At 45.1% G+C, this 21,982-nt stretch overlaps 1 protein-coding gene across 3 annotated transcripts in view; it reads left to right on the top strand.

The window, feature by feature from the left end:
- The window catches only part of KDM4B (lysine demethylase 4B), a 68,344-nt gene that overhangs the window by 32,928 nt on the left and 13,434 nt on the right, over positions 1-21,982 (top strand). The window contains exons 8-14 of one of the 3 annotated variants that reach the window (XM_026035184.1): positions 5,199-5,395; positions 5,930-5,962; positions 9,261-9,430; positions 13,818-14,329; positions 15,475-15,592; positions 17,679-17,857; positions 19,137-19,359. In XM_026035184.1, coding sequence (XP_025890969.1) covers positions 5,199-5,395; positions 5,930-5,962; positions 9,261-9,430; positions 13,818-14,329; positions 15,475-15,592; positions 17,679-17,857; positions 19,137-19,359 — 1,432 coding nt within the window. Of the gene's footprint in view, positions 1-5,198; positions 5,396-5,929; positions 5,963-8,272; positions 8,276-9,260; positions 9,431-13,817; positions 14,330-15,474; positions 15,593-17,678; positions 17,858-19,136; positions 19,360-21,982 lie in introns of those variants that run through there. The other 2 variants (XM_026035185.1, XM_026035186.1) reach the window with 2 other exon arrangements.

The following is a 21,982-nucleotide window of genomic DNA, read 5'->3' as shown; positions in this document are numbered from 1 at the left end:
CTTGTAATTACACGAGAAACAGGGGGTCAGGGCTCATCTTCCTTCCATTAAGCACAGAAACTATACATTTTAGGTTTTTCTCCTTTCTTTGAAAGTTTAACTCCTAATTTACTTGCAGAATACCCGTGCTTGCCTACCACTCACCCTTCGCTCAATTTGCACATGTAATTGCTATTTATATGTTCCCTTGGGGCTTCTGAAAGCTTAGACAGCCTGAGAGTGCTGCTGTGCAGGGCACGAGTGGACACAACTTGGGCTCAATGCAAGGAGAACGAACCGGAGCTCTGAGCAGTTTGTTCTGTCCTACTTGCTGAGTAGTAACTAGGTCTGAAGTAACACGTCTGGGCTAGTGTGATGACTGAAAGACCTTCAGCATTGAATGTGTTGTTTTGCTTTATATTTAAGCTACCACTAAGGCAAAGTGGGAGGCTAGTTGAACCTGAAACAAGTGTGGATTCTGTGGGTCGTGATTTCATCTAAATGTGAGGGTTTCTTTCCAACAGAACCAGAGATATTAATTTATGTACTTAATATATATAACTTTTTTACATAAAGAGAAGGGTTATTTTATGTTAGCGTTCTCCACTCAGGTGGAGTTCAGCTCAGTGTTAATAGCTGGGAAGTGAGGGGAGAATCCTTATGAAAATGAGGGTGAAGGATGAGGTTGAATGGAGCTGCCTTTTCCATGTATCATTTCATGCTTCCTATTTCAGGGAGACAGCCTTTCCTTTTGACCGTTGTTTTATATAGGCTTATTAGTATTTTATTTTAAAAAATTGGCACACAAGATTATGGTAAGACATTCAGTAGCCACAGACATCTCATTATCCATCTTGGAGTTACGCTTGATGAGACAGGAGTGTTGGCACGGTCAAGTATTTCACCACAGTCAAGTATTTCACCACAGTCTCTAGGTTTGAGCTGTAGATAATAAAATGACATGTAGGGGAGGAATGTTGGCTTAATATGTATGAATGTTGCCTTAATATGTATGAAAAGGGCTTTAGTCGGTGCCTCACGGTTCTTGCTGGGCAGTTAAGCTGCTTCCTGGACTAATGTTGCATGTTGTAATCCTATAGAGGTGCCTTGGAATCCTGCAAGGAGCAGAGCAAAGTCATTGGCTTATGGAAAATGAGGGATGGAGAAGTCTTCAAAAGATAGAAGCTCCTCTCATCTTTGCTGCTGTTTAGGGTCTCAAATTCCCTGTAGCAGGAGCTCAAGAGCACCCCCTAAACCAGTGGCCATTTGCTTTTTCTCTTCTCTTCCCCTCCGTTGTCTTTAGCACTTCCCYGTGGGTTCTTGGAGATGCGGTTAGGAATATTCTGCGTTCAGTCTGTCGCTGCTGGACAGCCCTGCTGTTTTGGTACCCCCAAAAAAGGGAAGAGGAGAAAAGCAAAAATGCTTGATTAGGTCTCGGAAACCCTTACTTCTATTASTGTAAATATTGCAGCTGTCGTTCTGACGTGACAGGCGTATCCTTCATGCTGCCGTTGAGTCGTGCTGTGCGTTCGGTGCCTGGGTCACTCCTAAATCTTTCAGGAGGTCTAAACCGACCGTGAATTGAAGGGGAAGGAAATGTGCAGGAGGGATTCCTGGAATACGTGAATGAGGGCTTTGTGGCTCCCTTCTGGCTCCCGCAAAGGAAACGGGGTTTCGTATCTCTCCTTAGTGCTGCTCTTTAAGTGTAGTCTTGTTCATTGTACCTTGTTGCTTCTACCAAGTTTAATAATGCTGCACTATGAAGTGTTGGAAATCACGAGGAGGAAGAGGAATTCTGGGATTTAATCCTGGGTTCGGTGTGGTTTAGTTTTGGGCTGCGATCCCTTGTTAYGGCCTGTGATGAATTTTTGTTCTTATTTTTGACCTCCCTGTGTTTTCTAAATGGATGCTAGCGCAGAATAGCAGCAAGGGAACGTCCCCCTCGGTCATGAGTGTCTCTAGATCCCCCCGCCGACCTCGACGGGCTGCCCAGCTCCAGCCCTGGGAACCTGGCATAGCGGGAAGGGGACGTGCCCAGCCCGTGTCCCCTGCTCCTGCACGGAGCGACGGGCCTGGTGGCAGCGAGAGCCCAACGACGACCGGGCTCCTTGACTTCTGCACGGAGCAGTTTGATCTGCGCGCTCCGTCACGCTGTGGATAAAGAGAAATCCATTATGGGCGGGCGTGGGATCGATGGAGTTGTCACCAGCGCTTCCGTGCGGAGGGAGCTGTAATGCGAAGGGAGCTGCGCGAGGAGCAGCCGGGTCCCCCGGGCTCCCTTCCGCAGCGTGGGGACGGCGACGGGGTGGAGGGGATAAGGCCCTCTAGGTAATTCAGGCATTTAGGGCCTCTATTTAAAAGCTCTGAATATGTGGAAGGTGTCAATATGTGGAAGGTGTCAATATGTGGAAGGTGTTTCCCTTTGCCGTTGCGCTGGAAGCACCCGCCGCATGAGGCCGGATCTTGCGGCCCTGTCTGGGGGAAGGTGTGGGAACCCCCGGCATTGCCGGGGCAGGAATATGGTACGAGCACAGCAGCGGAGGAAATATAACTGTAGGGGCCAGGAGAAGCCCCGAAGGAAAGAGGCTTTGTAAATTATTCATGCTCGCTAGTGTGAAAGCAATAAAATTAAATTAAAATTGAAATATAAACATACATCACGTTAGATTTGTGTGCAGAGAGGAGCTTGGCTGCTGCAGCCTTCTGCTGCTGCAGCCGCCGGCATCGCTGCTTGGAGCAGGAGCAGCYCCCACCCTGCTCGCTGTGGGAGTTCCTGGTCCCCCTTATGGAGCCCCAAAATAATAATAATTATATTATTATACGGCCCAAATTATCAGGTGACCCTTCAGCAGGTGAAGGGGCTGTGGTGATGGAGCCTGTGCACGGGACCTTGAGACCCGGCCGCATTGGGGCAGCTCCGCTTCATTTGCAGGAGCTGACGTGTGTGTCCTGCAGCACGTTGGTTCCAAGTTAGCATGGAAAGGTGGAATAACCCTCTTCAAAACTGGTTTCAATACTATGGGAAGGCAGAGGAGGTCGTTCTCCATAGCGCATCGATGGTAGGTGCCGTGGGGGCTCTTCTGCATTTCTCCTTGGACCCCTGTACAGGGACTTTCAGCGTTTCCTAGGGTAAAGCAAGATCTGCTCAACACAAATTCCTTAAGCCAATGTTGATGGTGGGGCTGGGAGAAGCTTCTGCCTGGCCAGGAATCTGCAGCATGGGCACCAGCTGCGTTCCTGCTCCCTTCAGCCAAATCGCATTTCCAGCCTTTCTTTCACACACTATTTTTCATTAAATGAATTGAATTTTCCTGAAAGTGCCTGGCCATAAATACTGCTTCCCACTCGGCGCACTCGGGTTATTACCACTCTCCAAGCAGTTGCAGAGCAGAAGGTAACCAGCGGTTTTTGCAAAATGAAAAACAGGAGTCGGGAGGGAAGTGGGAGAGCTGAGAAGTGTACGGAGGAATCTTTCTCCTCGCACTCACTCTCAATGGTTTCTTAAGTACGGCCATAAATCTTCCAATAATGGTGGTGAGAAACGGAAGAAGAAGGGGGAGAAGCAAGTTTAATGTCATGCGTTTCAGCCGAGGGAAAAAAAAAAGAGTTTTGAAAATGYGTGGAGGGGAGGGTGAAACAGCTTTAAAAAAAAGCCCTGGAAAGTGGCTCTAATTACCTCGTCCTCTAACTCGGAATTGAAAAGCAATTTAGTGCAAGTGCATACCGAATGCTGCTGTGCACCTTGGAGCAGAGCTAAAAGCTTGCCTGGCTTTTTGCGCAGCGCGGTGGGCGCAGCCCCCGCCAGATAAGTGGGATTTGGAGCCCTCGCTCTGGCCTTGCCATTCTGTAAGTTCTCTGGGGCTGGAAGTTCATGGGGGTGGGTGCTCCTGCAGGCTGGGCCGGGCTCGCCCTGCAAGCCTCGCGCTCTGGTTTCTGCCTCCCTGCAGCACGCACACATCCAAAGAGTAAAATCCTGAAGCTACCTTTTTGTGTAGGCATCTCTGATGGTTAAGRGTGTCATTCCAGGGGTTGATTTTACATGCACATTTTCTAGATTAAATTAATGATAGGCATTTCCTCTGGCTTAGGGGTCTTTCCATTAGAGGTGGAACCTAGTTGCTGTTCTAACCTTTTGCTTCTCCACGTAGCCTTTGGTTAATCTGAAACGCAAGAGCAAAAAATCATTTATTGGTCCTGGGGTTCATGAGTTGATCGCCAGCAGCGTATGAACCGTGCCCAAGCCTGGCATCGATATTCTTGTGCTGCTTTAACTCTTTTGTCAGGCCACCAGAGAGTCAAGTGGTGTTTGTGCTAATTGCTCGTATATAAAACGCTTATGTTTCTCTCTTGAATTTTTCAAAAGGGTGTGAGTAGCTTCTGTTGGTTGCAACACTAACACACGACTGGGCACACGGCTCTACCTTRATTCTAGTGCATTTTTGTGCAGGCTTCACGACTAACCTCAATGCCACGTGGGCCTCCTGCCTGTTAGCTGCATCCCGAGCCGTRTATGCCCTCCTGCTTTCTTCTGATGATTCCTCTTCCTTCCACCACTCCTCCCTTTTGCTATCCTTTTTTTCTTTTTTCTTTCTTTCTTTTTTTTTCTTTTTTTTAAGTAACCTATTAATTTTTGATAGCTGGACACAGCTGAGTAACCCTCATCCGTACATGCAAAAAATCTCTTTTTGCCGGCAGCAAGCACTTCTTAATTTTCAGTGCTGCCGTTTGCGGGCTTGGGAAGGATTTACGTGCAGCATCTTGATTTATAATTATGAAGTTTAACTGCCGTGGTCATTAGGTTAGGCTTTTCTTCCTTGAAGGCTTTTTCAGTGATGAAGCAGTGTTAATAATCTCTTTTCAGCCAGAGAAACTCCAGAAGATGATGGCTAATAAGGGGACCTCGGGTTCAGATCAAATTCAGAGCTGATCTATGGAGATCAAAATTATTACTAATAACTGTAAAAGCTTAAGAGAGGAGCACACAGTCTCGTACAGGGCCTCGTGCTGCATCTGCTTTTCCCAAGGGCAGGCAGTGTTGGTGCTTCCCATCAAGTTGAAATACCCACATGATCAAGGGTCCTAGGTAACCCACCAGAGCCCTTACAGGAAAAAACCCTGTAGAACATTATTTTGGCTCAGGAGAAAGGAAAACACACAGCAAGAAAGGAAAAACATGCCCATGATCTGACATGGTGTTGATGTCTGGAACTCTCTTGCAGTGCACTTGCCGCAAAGACATGGTGAAGATTTCCATGGATGTCTTTGTGAGGGTTCTGCAGCCCGAACGCTATGATTTATGGAAGCAAGGGAAGGATATTGCTGTCCTGGATCACATGAAACCCACGGCTCTGACTAGCCCTGAACTGGATGCCTGGAATGAGACGAAGGCTGATTTGAAGGCCAAATTGCTTCGCAGGTAAAAGAAAAAAAAATACATTAATAAAAGTGTGAATACTTTTAAAAGAGTGGTAGAGTCACTACTCATTAGGGATTATGTTTGATTTTAATTTCTGAACTCACTCAGCTTGCATTAGAAAATTATATGTWTTTTTTTTTTTTTTTATTGCTAGCTGAGAGCTAAACCTTTTAATTCTCAGCTTGGAACAGCTCAAACTTGCTTCTGTAACTTCTCCTGGTTGCCCACTCACTGTTCTTTTCCTTCTAAGCCCTATAGGAGCACATGTTCTTTGACAGTAGGACACTGTGTGTCCCCTTGCATCCCATCTCTTATCCTGTAAGACAAAAAGTCTGTAGTAAACATTCCTMGTTTCACTTATCGGAAAGTAGGAGGAAAAGAATTGCCAGTTGCAAAAGGGGTTCCCGTGCATGCCTCTTCGTGCTTCCTTGTATCTCTGTATTCGTTTTCTGCAAGTTCATATTTTGTACGTGTTGCAGTTTGCCTGCACTGAAGGCTTGGCTAACGTTGTGCTCTTGGAATCTTGCTTCGTAGGATAGGAGATGAGGAAGAGGACAACAAACACCGGTATGTGACTTCCCTCATCTACTTAAATGACTTTTTTTTCCTCCTCTTATGAATTTTTTTACCATATTGACTCTCAAAGTGTTCTTCTGGTTCGGATAGTTCTTTATTCCAGACTTTTAACGTCTGCTTCATTGAAAAGGCATAGAAAATTTTGATTTCTCAGTCGGGGTTTCTCAGGCTTCCTTTCTCTTGTCTTTGCATGGTTTTCTGAGCTGACCTCTTGTGTTATTAGGGGACCTTAACTATCTCATGCCTGTTTTCTATTCGTGAATGTGCAGCCAATATAAATAATAAGCCCAGCCTGAGGAAGATGCTGCAGTGATGTAGTACATGGATAATGATAAACGGATTACGGCTAAAGGTCACTGGAGCACATAGTTAATAAAAAGCTGCTGCTTCCTGAAAGGTGAAATTGGACTAACGCTCTGTAGAAATGGGCTGCCCGTGGGGGAGAGCTTTCCATCCCCCTCATGCTCTCTTGAAGAGGAAGACTCGTTATCAAGAGGAAATTGCATTATCGTTGGACTTTAATGTACCCAACGCGATGCAGAGCGCTGCTCTGCCCTGCGCTTCCGGGCCCCTCCTTTTCGCATTACCCTTGTTCCTGCCCATTATCTATCAGCTTATTTCTTTCTGCTCACATTTAGTGTTGTGGAATTTCTGATTTGAGTATTGGCAGCCTTTGGAAATTGCCCTGCTTCATCTGCACGTAATATCTGCTTGCCATTTTATTTCAAGTACGACTTCCTCGAAATCTAGCACCGTAGGGTTAAATAGCCCCTTGGTCCCATCTTTGACAGGGACTCAGAGTGACTGTTCACAAACTACTGACCTAATCAACTGGTGATGAGGAAGCCTTTAGGCATTGTACCAAGCGCCAAGGTGGCACATGCCGAGAGGAGTCTGTGTCTCTTTCTCTAGAATTGGTCTTTGTCCTGGCGAGTTTTCCACCACCCAGTCTTGCTTTGGGTCTGTCCCGTGTGTTGCCTTTTCTGCATGATGTGATTTGTCCCTTGCGTCACAAAATGCTGAAATGGGGAATGACTCTTCCCACTAAATGCTCCTAACAACAGGAGAAACGGAGTTTCAACAGTTATTTGTTGAGTAACTGACCTCAGCAGTGTAGCTCCGTTATTGGCCTACTGTATTTTTTGCCTTCCATAGTGAGTTGCAGGAAAAGCAGGGTGGTCTGAGACTCAGAAGACCTGTCCTCTTTTTTTTTTTTTTTTTTTGCTTATCTGTTAATTATTTCCTAGATTATTTCACTGTTATCCTGAAGCAGGTTTCAAGCTGTTGAATGTAGATATTTCTTTGTTTGCCATAATCTCTGTCCCACGCTTATGTCTTGAAGGCTGATGTGCCTAAGCAGGATGGAGTTGCAGGAGGAATGGGATTCACCTCTGTCCCAACCTTTTCACAGTTGGATCTACTTAAATTGAATGGCTCTGTGGTCTATTCTTCAAAGAGAACAAACACTGTTTCTTGCCAACTCTCTCGGAAAAAGCAGCTTTTAAACTCTGCAGAGAGCTCTCTTSTTTCTTCTCTAAGGTCATTCATACTTGCTTACCTTGAAAAACCCAACTTTGTTTATGGCTTCAGCAAGGAGCTGTTTCAGTCTGGTGCATTAGTAAGTCAGCCCATTTCTGCTCTGGGAATGATGTCAGCAATGCAGTGTCTTCTCTCCTGGAAACGTGCCCCCTTCGACCTGCACTTCTGCAAGCCCCTCTCTGGAACTAGATGTGCGTTCCCTTCCTCTCCTATGACTTTAGAGCAAGGAGAAGAGCACTGTAAAAACCTCTTTACCTTCTCTGAACGTACAGCTTGGTGATGGAATTTTTGTCCCACATTTCTAACCAACGGCAGTTGAAGATGTCCTTTACCAACCATAGCCATAACACTTGATTCTTCTCCACTTCTGTTGCAGCGATGGAAAGTTCTAAACACCAAAGTTTTACAGGTTCATCTTTTTTTTTTTTCCCTTTTTTACCTCCCTCTGGAGAAGTGGGATGTTTTTAGAATCTCAGTGAAGAGAAGAGTTGATCCTTTTGGGTTCCACTGTGTGTTCCTGCTAATGAATGTCTTGCAGGTGTGAATTTAACATCTATACTTGGAGGGCTACCATATGGTTAGAGTCTAGCAATTATAAATTACTGTGCATATGGATTAACTTTCTTTTCTATTAATCATTCATCTCAGGTTGGATTTTTTTTTTTTTTTTTTATGCTTCCTCCTTTGTTGGTTGCCTGATTAAGGGCTCTTAACTTCATTGTACTCCAGATCTAATTAGCACCTGAGTTTTGGGGCTCTGAGGATGTGAAGCTGAATTGCGGCTCTCGCGGAGCTGCGGACAGATGAATTGGAACGTGGTGTCATTGCGCTCTGCAGTTTGTTACATGATGCTAGATGCAAGGGCATGGAACAGGGGGCCAGATGGAAGAYGCTGCTTGCAAAACAGAAAAAAAMTGTATGCTAAAAATGGTGATAAAAATTGCAGTGTTCTGAATCAGTCTCTTTTTCAAAAGAGGGCTTGTTAGGCTTAGACCCAGCATTCAAGGATCTGTTTGTCAGATCTTTAAAAAATTCCGAAATAAAATGTGGTGCCTAACTGAGATTATCCTGCTTTCTGCATCCCCATTCGCCTCTGCTCTGTGATGACTGTAATCTCTTTGTTTTAGTGACATTGACTCGTTACAAAGAACACTGTTCCTGTTAGGCTGATGCTATTGCATCGTATCAATACGCGCTTTTTTTAGTTAGACTCCATAGGCCTTGGACCCCGTGAATTACTACKGGAAAATGACAGGCTATTGATTATGCTGCAAGTATTCATTATGCCATATTTTTAAAAACTGGCACTGCTGGGTAGCGTTTGAGCGCTGGAACGCGACGCTCCGCCGGCTTCCAGCAATTTGCTGAAGGGACACACGAACAGAGCGCAACAAAACGACGGGATGGAGGCAGGCATGAAAGAAAGTCAAGTTGTCATTTTGAAACACAAGCAGAGCAGGTTTAAAATGCAAATAAAGTAATTTTAACTGCAGCTTATTGGCTTACATAGCAGTGGAGGAAAAGGCTCTTTCAAGGAGCCAGGACAGCTCATGGCTGCTGTGAATGGATCTTAAACGCTGTTATRTAAGGTTCATCTGATGGTCTCGGATATCTGGTTTGCCCTGTAGCCTAGTATTTTAGYTACCCTTTGTTTTCTCTCCAAAGAAGATCCTTTTGTTTCCTATTCAAGTGATCATTTCATATATTGAAGGCTGTTCTTTTATATGAAATCCCACTTCTTTCCCTCTAGGTCACACAGAAAAAGAAGTCAACCTAGACGACACAAAACAGARGATCAGAAGTCTCTTGGGGAAGTCATGGCTATTGAAACTGCCTTGGAAGACGTGAAAGTAAAAGAGGAGCTAAAGAAGGGGCCAGATCTAGAGGAAGAGGAGAGAAGCAAAGTGGCGGAGGGAGAAGGTGAGGGCCCTGCTCACTGGGCTTTGCTTCAGCAGGGATCTGGGGCAAGCTGTTTCTCTAAAACACCTCTGTAAATAACTTGTCTAGTGTTGTTTATTTCTGTTGAMATATCAGCAGAGTCTTTTCCAATATTAAATCTGTGCTTACTGAAATACACCATCATTTACAGCAGCAATTGATTTTTTCCTCTCTTTAAGAATTCAGTCCAAATAGCTTTCTTGGCCGGCCTTGGAAGTTCTGCCAAAACTATTACAGTTTTGTAAAAATATGTATTAGGGGAGAAATATTTTTAAATATTTCATAAAGAAGCAAATAAATATATTTTGTGTTGTACTGTGAAAAGGAAAGATTTGAGCCTGCCCTTCTGCAATGAATCTTTTCCCCTTTCCCTCCCCTTCTTCTTGCAGAGCCTTTGCGTAAAGTCAGCACTAGGTTGTGTGGGATCCACAGCTGCTCCTGTGGGAGTAGAAGCTGCAGTTTGACTGAGGCCTTCAGTACCCTCTGTAAAAGGAAAGATTTTTCAGCTTTCTTTTCATGGCTGAAGCTGTTGTCCATCCATGACAAGACCTGGTCCCCACTTCTCTCTATTTCTTGTGCAAAGAGGATAGTACCAGTTGTAAACTGTTGAGGAGAAGGCAAACAGGAATAGGAGTTGGACCTTTGATAAGTCACTTGACTTTGCTCGTTTACACCATGGAATGGACACAGTATTTCTTAATATTCTGGTTCCATTTCAGGAAAAGACATCTGTAAGATTCATTTAAGTGCTTTGTTGGAATGCACCGTGACTGCTGCAAAACCACAGGCTGTCTTTGGTGTTTTGTGTGCATTATCTTCCTACTAGGTGCATGTAGTCTGGAGGCAGGACCTCAACCATCTTCCTAGAGGTGCTCTTGTGATGCTCTTTCCTTGACTCTGGGTGAAGTGGTGCAGCCCTCGTGCGTATATTCATGATGTACTCACCTTCTGAGCTGCTCGGGAGTGTTTTACAAACACCAGCTAATTCGCTATCGTGTTTWACATATGCTTGTGCAGCTGGAGAAAAGTGATGCAGCAAGCCTTCAAAATGGTCTTATAGGGAAGCTGTGAAAGCTCTGGGCAGGGAATCAAGGTCTGGTTTCAGTTCCCTGATGTCTTAACCTAGACAACGTACTGTCTCATTTGATGGGAGATAAGATCTAGGAAAAGTGTTTCCATACAGAGCAGGAGCAGCACAATGAGAGTAGTTCCTTTCTCTTGGCCTAGCTTGCAAGGGGCAGCAGTGTGTTAAATTGTATGCTCTAACTCTTGTACAAATTGAACAGCTAATGCTTGTGCTAAACGGCCCAAAGATGCTGCTGTCCCTTGGGAGGCAAGAGAGAAGTGGCAAGGACAGATGTGCAGTCCTTAGAACGGCAGAGAAAGAAGAAAAGCTCTGTTCTAGCTGGATAGACTCTAAATCATATGCTTAGGCTTCATGTTAAAAGCTCTTTAACTGCTTGCACTGGAGGGGCAAACTTATTTTCAGCACCATTGAAGAAAGCATCGCTGGAACTAGACTCTTGGCACTGCAGTTTTGGAGGGATCAATGTGGCAGTTAGCAAATAGGCAGGTACTTTAATGCACTGTAGCAGTTAAGTACCACTGACTTCCAGTTCTCTGCACCCTCTGTCAGTATTACCTCTTGCAAATGTCTTGAAGCTGCAACTTCAAAAAGAAAATAGTTCCTGCTTGGATGGTCCTGGTCAGGGCAGTTTACCTTTTCTTCTTCTCCTCTTCCTTTTGCTTTGGCTTTAGTTTGGCTGCATTTCCTACTTATTCCAGAAAAGATGACCTTGAAGGGGGGAGAGGAAGAATGAGATTCTAAAGCAGTGGCTGCAAAGGAGTAGCACTTACACTCACGTTGATTATTGAGACTGTCTGAGCATTAGTACCCTGAGGTTTTCAGGATTTGTCACCCAGATACCTTCCTGTATTCTCTTTTTTTCTTATTTTTATGGCTAAATTTTATATTTATCATTTATTACATTTTTATTAATTCAGTTAGAGTTTCTCAGCAGGTTGTCATGGGACTTGACGTGAAGGAGGCGAGTTGTCGAGCCCTGCTCTGCCTGGGTGTGCTAAGCGGCATGGGCAGCCCGTGAGTCAGCAGGTGCTCGCGCCGCGTCCCGCAGAGCGGGGCCACCAGCCCTTAGATCTCGCAGGAGAGTTTGGTTTTTACAAGGTGAAGGGAGGCATTGAGGTGCTTAAATGCAAAACAGTTGCCTCTTACTTTCCACTACATTTCTTTAAATGTCATTCCCACATATCTGTTTGGCATTGCCATTGCAAACTAAGTACATAATTGCAGGAACTAATACTGTGCTCAAGACGCCACTAAAGCAGAACTGAAAACTTCCCATTTGTGCCAAAAATCTATTTCTGCTGGTACCTACGTGTAATAGCAAATGGGTGCATAAATGTTTTTAGATGACCGCTTGCTCCATAAGGATTTTACTTCTGCTTTTTGCTCTTGTGTCAGTGATGTTAGCATATTCTGCTAGTGTAGGTGATATATAGGCTATGAACCCTGGGTATAGAGGGGTATCTCCTTCCTAGGAGTTACAAAATGCTGCTTAAAGCAAAGGAACCTCTGCTAACCAACTGCATTTATTCATCCATAAAGATCCCCTTCCTTCCTAGAGGTCTTCAGGGTAGCCAGATGGGGCCTTCAGCTCCCACGTCATTTTTTTTTGCCTGGCTTCTGATTTTACAGATAGGCTTGCGAACCACTTGGTTCATCGCAACACAGAAACTTTGCAAGCAAGTTGTGGGTGCCAGCTGCTGTCAAATTAGCCTGCTTAGGAGTGAGCAAAGCTGCTGAATGGCATTTGTTTTGTTGTAGGGCAGAGAATGCTCTCGGTGTGCAGAGAGTAAATATGATCTGGTTTTGTGTGACTGGGGAGAAATCCAATTTGACTTTCATTCAATGTGTTTGTTTCTCTAAGGAAATTCAATATTCCGTTCTTTGTGTGAGAACAAACCAGCTTAGCAGAGGGACTGCCCACACGAGTACAGCAATAACTATTGGGGCTGCACTTGTCGCCATTCTTATAAATTAGTTTAAATAAAGTCACCAGCACAGGCTTCTGGGGAAGGTTCAGGTGTCCACTAGAAGATTCCTGCAGGGATTTCAGCACTTCATCTCATCATGGGATTATTCTTCTTGTCCCTTCACCCCCTGCCTCCTTGAGATGTCGCATTAATATGTGCCGGCCTATCTCGTTTTCTCCTTGCTAAGTTTGGCTGCCAGGCTTTGGGTTAATCCTAGCTGGAAGAGCCTGGGCTTGGTAAATCTTCCTCCTCTCGCCATCCTATTAGTGGGGAGGTGACCTTTGGGAGCAGAGTCATCTAGTTGCGGCACCTGCAGGTGCAAAACAATCTCTTGTGAAACAAATGGAGCGCTGGCATCTGCCTGTGGAGCATCTATTATTTACCTTCCTTTGAGTGAGCTGATAACTTTATTCATGACAGGGGAAAGGGTGGGCAAAGAGAACATCCATCAGCGCAGCCCAGTGAGGCGGGCAGGGAGGGCATCTCCCATGCTGACCTGGAGGCGCTGGCTTGAAGGCCAGCATGAATTTGGGGACTCTCGTGGCATGCTCTGAAATCAGACTGCTGGGATCCTCCAGCAGAGCCGTGCTGGGAAGGGAGGTGGCAAAGGCTTTTACAGGGAATTCTAGGAAAATATCTGTGTGTTCAAGGAGTCTGTTTCCTTTTGCAGCCATGCAAGAGAGCTGCAGCTCAGTGCAGATGCAGTAAGTGGTAGGAAGGGCAAGTAAGTTGTCTAGGTGCAGAAACACCTGCCTTAATTGGCATCATCCTTGAAGTAGGAGGATTTCTGGCATGGAATGCCTTGTGTTCTGATAACTTGGTGCTTTCTCTCCTGAAAGGGAGAGCTGAAGGATATCGAGGTGCTTCTCTTTGTTTAATCTTCTGGTCGGTTGCTATTGCCTGTGTAAATTGGGCACTTGGATTGAGGATTGTGAATTACTTGCACAGGATCATTTTTGTTCAGGATGCTGATTGGTTTTGTCCAAGTGAGGGCTGTTGTGATATATTACATGTCTCATTGCRCTCTGATCAGTTTGTAGGGGAAAGATATTTTCTCTCACAGGCGACATTCGCTTTATCAGCCATTCTAGTCTTGCCAAGAATTAAATAGTCCATAGAAAAGACAGGAGCCTTTTATTTCTGAAGTAGGTTGCTCCAAGGGAGCGCTGAGAGCCTTCAATTTGCCTTTGTGAATGGATGAACAGGACCATGATATAACATAGCCCAGCATGGAGCTTTTTGGTAAGAGGAGGAGAGTATTAAATGCCTCAAAATCACAGCTTGGAAGTTAAATGTTGCCCGTTTCTTGAAACAGGTGACTGCAAAGCCAAGGCCCGGCCTCCGAAGGTAAAAGGTGAGAGGAAGAAGAAGCATCTCCTTCCTCAGCACCATCTGCAGGCACCGCAGCCTCCTCTGCAGCAGCAGCAGCCACCCCTCCCAGTGCCACCAGCAGCCTCCCAGCAGCAGCTGGCAGAGGAGGGGGCACCAACACGACCACCGATACCCACAGCAGCGCCCACCGCATCCACAGCAGAGAAGAACTTGCCYCCAGCTCCCCTGAATGTCATCCAGCCCTCAGATACATCGGCCGAGGAAGAGGAGTTTAAGCCTCGGCCCATCATTCCCATGCTTTACGTGGTCCCACGGACCAAAAAGGTGGTGTTCGACAAGGAGCGCATGTCCTGCCAGCAGGCGTTCGAGCAATTTGCCACGCAGAAGAGTCCTGGCTGGCGGGAACAGACAGTCCCCTTGGAAATCCCTGGGAAGGAGGAGGAGAATGCCGAGGCAGAAAATGCAGAGGCTGCTACAGCGGCCGGAGATTTACAGGTATGCGTGAGCAAGGGAACAGCTGTGAGGTCTGCTTGTTTTAAGCAGCCAGTTGAGCACCAAGCTTGGAAGGAGCAGGAGTGCTGACCTGTGCCAGGCTTCTGGCATGACTGTGTTGAACCATCGAGTGCCTAACTGGAAAAGACACTGTTCTCTCCCAGCACAGTCCACGTAGGTCTTTGCATTTCCTTAACGAGTCTCCGTATTGGAAAAGTTGGTAGGGACCTTTTCACAGGCAATTCAGCCCATGAACTATAATCAGTGGCAGGTATCTCCTGGGGGAGTGCTTTCCTGAGGGCAGACTCCAAAAGGAGGAGGAGAATGTTCAGGAATTAGCAGCATGGCAGAGCTGTGTGATAGAACTCTGCTTTTCTGCATGATTCTGCAGAAAGAGCCAAAAGAGTGGCAAGGCACTGCTAGAAATTACGGGGATAGAGGGGAAAATGTGTGTTGTCACGCCAGCACCATGCAGTCAGAATACCTTTTACATAAATGTTTCTAAAACATAAAGTCTGCAGACTGGAGAGGAGAAACGTAAGGCGGTTGCTGTGGCTGCGGTGGCCGCTGTCAGCGCCTTCCTCTCTGCTCGCTTGGAACAGGCTTGGGTTTAATTCCTGGTGCTGCAATGGCCCTGCTGCTGCTGCTGCTCACGCTGTGCACCAGGCACCCCGAGCAGCCGACTTCCCGCGCAGAGCCGCCTGCCCGGGGTGCGTGAAGTGCCTCTCACCTGAGAGAGCCGCTCTGATTATGAGACCTGCAACATTTAGGATGYTGGGCGGCAGCAGGGGGTAGCAGGTACGCTGTAAATACCCTCATCAGAAGGTGCACACCAACGCTCTAGGCACGTGGTTTTGGTTTTACTGTTCATAACTTCCGTGCTGGAATTTTTCCATGTTTGATTGACCAGGCATAAACTAGTGGAACTGGCAGACATGAAACTGTTCTGAAGCCGTTCTGGTTTTAAGAAAATCTACTACACTAATTGGCTGGGAAGGCTTTATTGATTCAAGCAAAAGGCAGGGAAAAGTTCATTGTGTAAATTGAAGACCTCTTAATGAGAAGGATTTGGCCTCTGATGCCCTGTTCTCTCCTGTGCTTGCCAAGAGCCTTTGGGGGTTCCCACCTAACTTGGTCTGCTCTTTCAGACTGCTGCTTTCTCAAAGATGAAGATGGAGATCAAGAAAAGTCGCCGTCATCCCCTGGGCAAACCACCAACTCGCTCTCCACTGTCTGTGGTTAAACAGGAGACCTCGAGTGACGAGGGTGAGTGCCCTTAAACRTAAAGAATGCTGATGTGCCCTGTCTAATCTGAAAAATTGCTGAAGGTGGCTATTAATGTAATTGGGTGGACTGAAACTTCTAGTGTTCCACTCAACGGATAAAAATGCGGCATGTTCCTCTTTTGATAACACAGCTGGAAACAGATGCATCTATGAGAGCTGTCCTTCCTTACTTTGCACCCTCCTTCCTCTGAAGGAAATTATTTGGTGGGTGCAGAAGGAGGCAGCATTTGGGGCAAAAGGAAGAGGAGAGTTCACAGAAAGTTCACATCTGAAAGCAAAAATTCCCTGGTTTTCTATTGGCGTTTTTATTTTTGGCATCATAATTCCATAAATCCTTGCCTTTCTCCGGGTGTGCTTTGGCTAAATGTGGGAGAAATAAGTAGTTTCCTTTTTGACTTGTGTCTCAAAATGTCATTGGAGGTGCTAGATTTCTTTCCWAGGTGAACTTGGTAAGGTGCTCTTGAAAATAAAACCTCTTGAAAGTATCGATCCGCGTGCCCAAGCTGATGCCCTTTCAGTGTTGGCCGCACCCCAACAAGGTGCAGACCGGCAAGCATGTGTTGTGGGGGTTAGAAGGGTCGAGCCCCCCACAAACCTGTTGTTATGGGAGCCCTCTCTGATGCTGATCCCGCTGAGCTGGAAGGCAGCTCAYGGCACAAGCATCATTTCCTCCTGTGAAGGAAACCTGGAGTCTCATCCGCAGCCAAGGCGCACTCTCTCCGTCTCCTTTTCCCCGATTTCCTTGGCAGCATTGAGGAAAAGACTGTAGGATTCGCAGATCTTGTTAGCCCGTGGGTGCCAGTTTTTAGTCCAAGATAAAAATGAAAACATAAAAAGAAAGTGAAGACACATATTAGTAAGTAAACCTTATTTTGAGTGTGACAAAGGAACACAGGCTGTTCATAATTTCCAAAAAGCATTGATTAATTAAACACAGTAAAATTTCCCATGTTGTCTAACAAACGTATGTCTCAGATTCGTTGGGGGGAACATTATATCTCAGATGTAATAAAACACTTAGGGCTAAGCTTACAAGTTCCTTTTATCCTTTTCCCACAGCACAGAGTCTGAAAATCTTTAAAGGGAGGTAAGAATGGAGGGGGAGCTTAGAATTATGGAGAGTAAAACATTAACTGTGTATTCCCAGTAATTAAGAGTGAAGCACAATTTGGTTTAGTGTGCTGGGCTCTGGGGATAATGTTCCACTAAGATGTTTTTGAGTTCCCTGGACCAAAGCTGCTCTTCTGGGCTCTTTGCAGATCCACAACGCAGTGAGCAATTTGCACTCAGTCTTGCATGGAAAATTCCTTGAACACTTGTAGTGACTCAAAAACTCTTTAATAATGAATGGTAAGAAACGTGGACCCCCCAAACTGACACGAATAGAGTCTGTGGTGGTTTAATCATAAAATACCAAGGGCCTTTTAAAGGTTTTGTAAAAACAAAGGCTTAGTAAACTAATTAGCACAAGCGGTACCTACCGAGGCTCCAGCGGAAGGAAAAAAGTGGTGCTGAATGTAAATTGAAGGCTTAGGGCTCGCACTTGAGGAAGGTAGCTGCAGAAAACTCAAATGAGAACTTGGGCTGTGGTTGTCTCCTGGCCAACATTCCTGTTTGTAGGAATGGGTAAGAGAGGAGCTTCATGAAGGAAGAGGGAGACTTCAGCCGCTGGGAGCTGGCCAAACCCAGCAGAGCGCCCCAAATTGCAGCCTGGCTCCTGGTAGGAGGCGGGGACGCAGCGTCTCCTTACACTTTTATTTGCATTTTGAATTTGGCTTCATGCAAAGGGTGTTGGAGATGGTCAGAGCCAGGAAACCCTCAAATTGAGATTTTCTTCCTTTTTCTCTTGGTTGATTTTATGAGCGTGGCTACCTTGCTGCCCTACCCTTAAAGTGGAGCTTGCGGTTGTTTTARTGAAGTAATTAAGACATATGGATATGGAGAACTATCGATGAGTTACATGTCCTTACCCACATTTTTGTATTATTGAAACATAAGCAGTTGTTTTACCTCACCTTGCTGCATTTTGCCTATATTAAGGACTTCCCATTTTTTCTTCTTTCCAGAAACATTTCCATTCTCTGGGGAGGAAGATGTGAGTGACCCTGAGGCTTTGAAATCTTTACTTTCCCTCCAGTGGAAGAATAAAGCACATAATTTCCCAGCTGAGCGAAAATTCAACGCGGCCGCTGCCCTGAGCGAGCCGTTCTGTGCTGTCTGCACCCTCTTCTACCCCTACAACCAGGTAATTCCTGATGCCACCACCAACCCCATCACTGGTGGCTCCTGAATGGGTGGCTGCTGCCTAAGTCGGGACACGGAGCATAAGAAAATGAGAAGATTTTTATAGGTTTATGCCAAACACGAAAATGTGTTTGGATCTGGCATCAGCRCATAGAGCCTTTCCTCTTATCTTTCCTGGCGTTCACTTTTCATTTTTTAAATCACACGCAGAGCTTTGCGCTGCAAACACTTGTTTGCTCAGAGAACAGCAGCCAGTGCCATGCTGGGCGTGCGCTCAGTGCTGTGCAGTTCTGTGCAGGGGCTTCGGCGTATTTGCAAACAAGCAACACCACAAAAGTTTACTCAGGAAGCATGTACATATTTGGGGGAAATTACCAATATGGCTTGGGATAAGTCAGGAACAGAAAGGCAAATTTATCAGGTGAGTTAGCTGTTTGTGAAGCTGATTATTGATTTACCCTTGCGTGCTCATACAACCAAATGTGTCTGTATATCTACTAGGAATGCACTTGTTAATATGTGTGTGTGTGTATGTCTTGGAAATTTTTACACACACACACACACACACACACACACACATATATATATATATATGAGTGTGTATATATATGTCTTGGAAATTTTTTCTGAGAAAAGCAGAACTGCCGCCTTACCTTCCAACAAAGCCTCTTGATTTATTATACAAATCAAAAATAAAATGTCAGTGCAGGATTGCTAGATTTTATTGTATAATGATGCTAAGGAAAACCAGATACAGCTGGTCTGTCTTAATTCATTGTTTTTAACACTGGTTTGCTACCAGAAACCTTGAAATGTCCTTCTGGAGAAATTCTTGCAGCAGGAACAGGGAAGGATGCCAAAAGGATGGGAGAGGGGGAGGRGAGATCTTGCTATTATTAATTTTTTCCTTTTTTTTTCCACATGGTGTTTTCAGCTGTGGTTTAGGGATTTGATCCCTAAAAGTTTATGCTTCTACCGAAGAAAAACAAGGAATGCTTTTCWTTATTCTGACACTTCTTTGAGCTTTCAAATTAAATTACAAATCTCAGTCCGTGCCTAGGGAAGAAAGAGGAGCAAAAGGCAGTGGGGAGGCTATGTGGGAATCTGTAGGATTTTAAGTTGGTTGTGGATGCTGCGTGGTGTCAGGTGTTGAATGAAAGGACTGGAATGCTTTTTTCTTTGGCAAGGAGAGCTTTTTGCTTTGCTGTCTAACTCTGAGGCTAAAATGAGCTATGTTTGGGAAAGAGAAAGATGCCATATGATGCTCTTTTCTCTTTAAGTCCTTACAGATGGATAAAGAAGCTGCCCAGGTCTCTGGAGGGGAGCCCACCTCCTTCCTGCACCTTTCCAAGTGTGGACAGAAGACCAAGCCTCTCATCCCGGAGATGTGCTTTACCTCGAGCGGAGAAAACACAGAGCCCCTTCCTTCAAATTCGTATATTGGGGAAGATGGAACCAGCCTCTTGATATCCTGTGCCAAGTGCTGCCTGCAGGTCCATGCTAGTGAGTGTTTCCTTCTTCACCAAAACACTTGGGTGTTCAAAGATAGCTCACGAGTTTCCTTGTGTCTATGCTTGCTGGGCCTGTGACTCCCCTTTTGCCTTTTTTGGGGCTAGTGTTTGTGTATCCTCCTTGAGTCTCTCTGTAGTAACTAATAAATACAAATATTCTTTCTACTATTTGTATTGYTGGCCAGTATTCTTCTCTGGATCATAGAAAATACATAGGGTTCCTCTGTAAGCTCTCTTGGTGGGCTTGGAGCATGAGGAAACGAGGTTAATATAGCCTTGCATCTCTAGATGGAGGAGCACTAAGTAGAAATCCTCATCTTACATGGGCAGGAAGATCAGTCATGGCTCTGATTAAAAGCAGCCCAAGGGAAACAGCAAAAGAAGGAAATAGAGATGCAATTAATGCAATAAGTTGGCCTCCATTTCCAAACTTGCTTGTGAATATTCCCTATTAACAAACCCATGTGCAAAATCAAGTAGCTGCTCAACCTGCAGCAGATCAGCCCCTAAAATATTTCCATCTGTAGGCTGGGCTCCTGTTGAGACGGTGTCTGTTAGAGAAGAGCTCATTAATTATTGGCCACTTCTGACACATCTGTCACACACGAGTCTTCTGAGAGAGTTCGGCATAAATTGATTGGTAATGCAGTTCTGGGAAATTTTTAAGGGAAAGGAACTTTTTTTCAGTGCCGCTCAAAACCTGTGTTGTCTAGATAAGCTTTCTTCAGTGACAAGGAGGAGATGTTTTAGATCTCTTGTGGGTTAAGATAATTGGAGTCCAGATTACAGCTGAGTGGTTTTAGGTGGTTTTTAGTTTACAAAAAAAAAAAAAAAAAAAAAAAAAAAAAAAAAGGTGAGCAATATTTTGCAGATGTCTGAATTCCAGTAGATTTTATTCCAAGTACTAGGGAAAGTTAGAAAAGCGGAAGGGATTTTTTTTGCTTTTTGGTCATTAGATAAATGCTTCAAACTCTTTTTAGACTAAGCAGTGCTAGGTCAGCTATAGAGGGAGCAGAGTGAAAGGGGGGAATTTTTTGCATTAGGAATTTTGTGCCTTTGGAATCACATGCAGTTCCTCCAAACTAGTTTTGCTCCTTCTGTGTCTATTACTGCTCTTTTAAAACTGAATAGCATCCAAAACAGACAGTGTTGAGTAAATCTTGTATGCGACAGACACCTTGGCTCACCCTCCTTTAATTTTGGTGCTGTCACTACAAAGAGCCTGTCCTGTGGGATATATGTTACCTTTTATTTTTGTAATAAAGCAGAAGTCGCCGGGCTGATTGCAGTCCTTTCATTTGTTCAAATATTGGCCCGCTGGGTGAGGTTGTATTTTGTGCACCAGAGATTATGGAGTCGTTTGCGAGAGATGTTCTGTTAGTGTCTGTGCTGCTGCTTGTAGGAATAGCACTTGATTACAAAAAAGGAACATATGTCTGTTTGTTTCTCTGATGGTTATGTCTAAAATAAGATCTGATTAATCCTGATGGACTGTACCTTCATTGTGGATTCTGTGACATCTCGTTAACATTTGCACTTGCACTAGGAGATGTGACAAATTACTGTTCAGCTGTTTGATCTTGACAGATGGGAAGTCTTATTTGACTTGCATCAGCTGGAATTACTTCTGTTGTTCCAGTTCTAGAGTCCGTCTAGGTCACCGTGCAGCCTGGCACGAGCTGTCTCGTGTGCAGAACTAGAGTGCAAGTTTTATATCTGGGCTGTATCTGTGAGATATGGTCGTTTTGGGCTAGTAAGAATGTGTCATGCAGAGGGAGTGTGAGGATAAAGACTTTCTGAGGATAAAGACTTTCCTTCTTCACAAGTTGTGGCCTTTGCAGCAGTGGCACCAGAGCTGCTCCGTCTTGTACATCTGCATCTTCACTAGCCTGGTGCATCAGAAAGGTTTCAGTGGCCAAATGCTGATTTAGGAAGAGTGATGGGGTAAAGTGAWGTTGATGTGGAGACTTAACTTTGGCCTTCCAGCCTGGCCAGTGGTTTTYGAGTCGCTGCTCTTCTAGGCTGCGATACCCACCTGAGGTTGCTGCCAGAACCCATTGCCTTTCTCTGGGATTGCAGTCCGGGTGTATTTTGACTAACCTGAGGCACGCTGGAAAACCACTCGGCAATCTGTGTGTTAAAGTTTCACTTAGATGTGCTCTCCCCTGGCTGTGATGGGTTGTGACAACAGCAAGTGCATACAGAGAAGTTGTCTTCTGCAAAGGTATCTAGGCTTTTCAAGCACTGACAAAACCTATAAAAAGAGTCTATTTTGCTTGTTTCTGTAGTATCTTTGACACAGGAGAATCTGGAGCTCAGTAGACCTGACTGCTTCACCTCTCACATCCCACATGCACCTTGCTGGGACTTGAAGCAAGAAACTAGTGCTGAAATTTCAGCCTGTTCTGCACAGCTTTGGGTTCCAGCAGTATTTTAATTAAGGCTGTTTGTTTCTGTTCCCTCTCAGTTTGCAAATCAGATTTTTTAGACTTAATGACTCTATCCTTTTTCTAGATTTGGGGTTGAATCTCCTTTCTTGGTCTGCCAGATGATAAAAAGAGACTTCAAGTACAGAAGACAGCCATGGATCTATATTATTGACTTTTTTTTTGACA

This window comes from Nothoprocta perdicaria, unplaced genomic scaffold, assembly GCF_003342845.1.
Source record: "Nothoprocta perdicaria isolate Ctin4 unplaced genomic scaffold, notPer1 scaffold_157, whole genome shotgun sequence".
Lineage (NCBI taxonomy): Eukaryota > Metazoa > Chordata > Aves > Tinamiformes > Tinamidae > Nothoprocta > Nothoprocta perdicaria.
The sequence above is the reverse complement of the archived record's forward strand: the minus strand, read 5'-3'. Positions and strand labels throughout refer to the sequence as shown.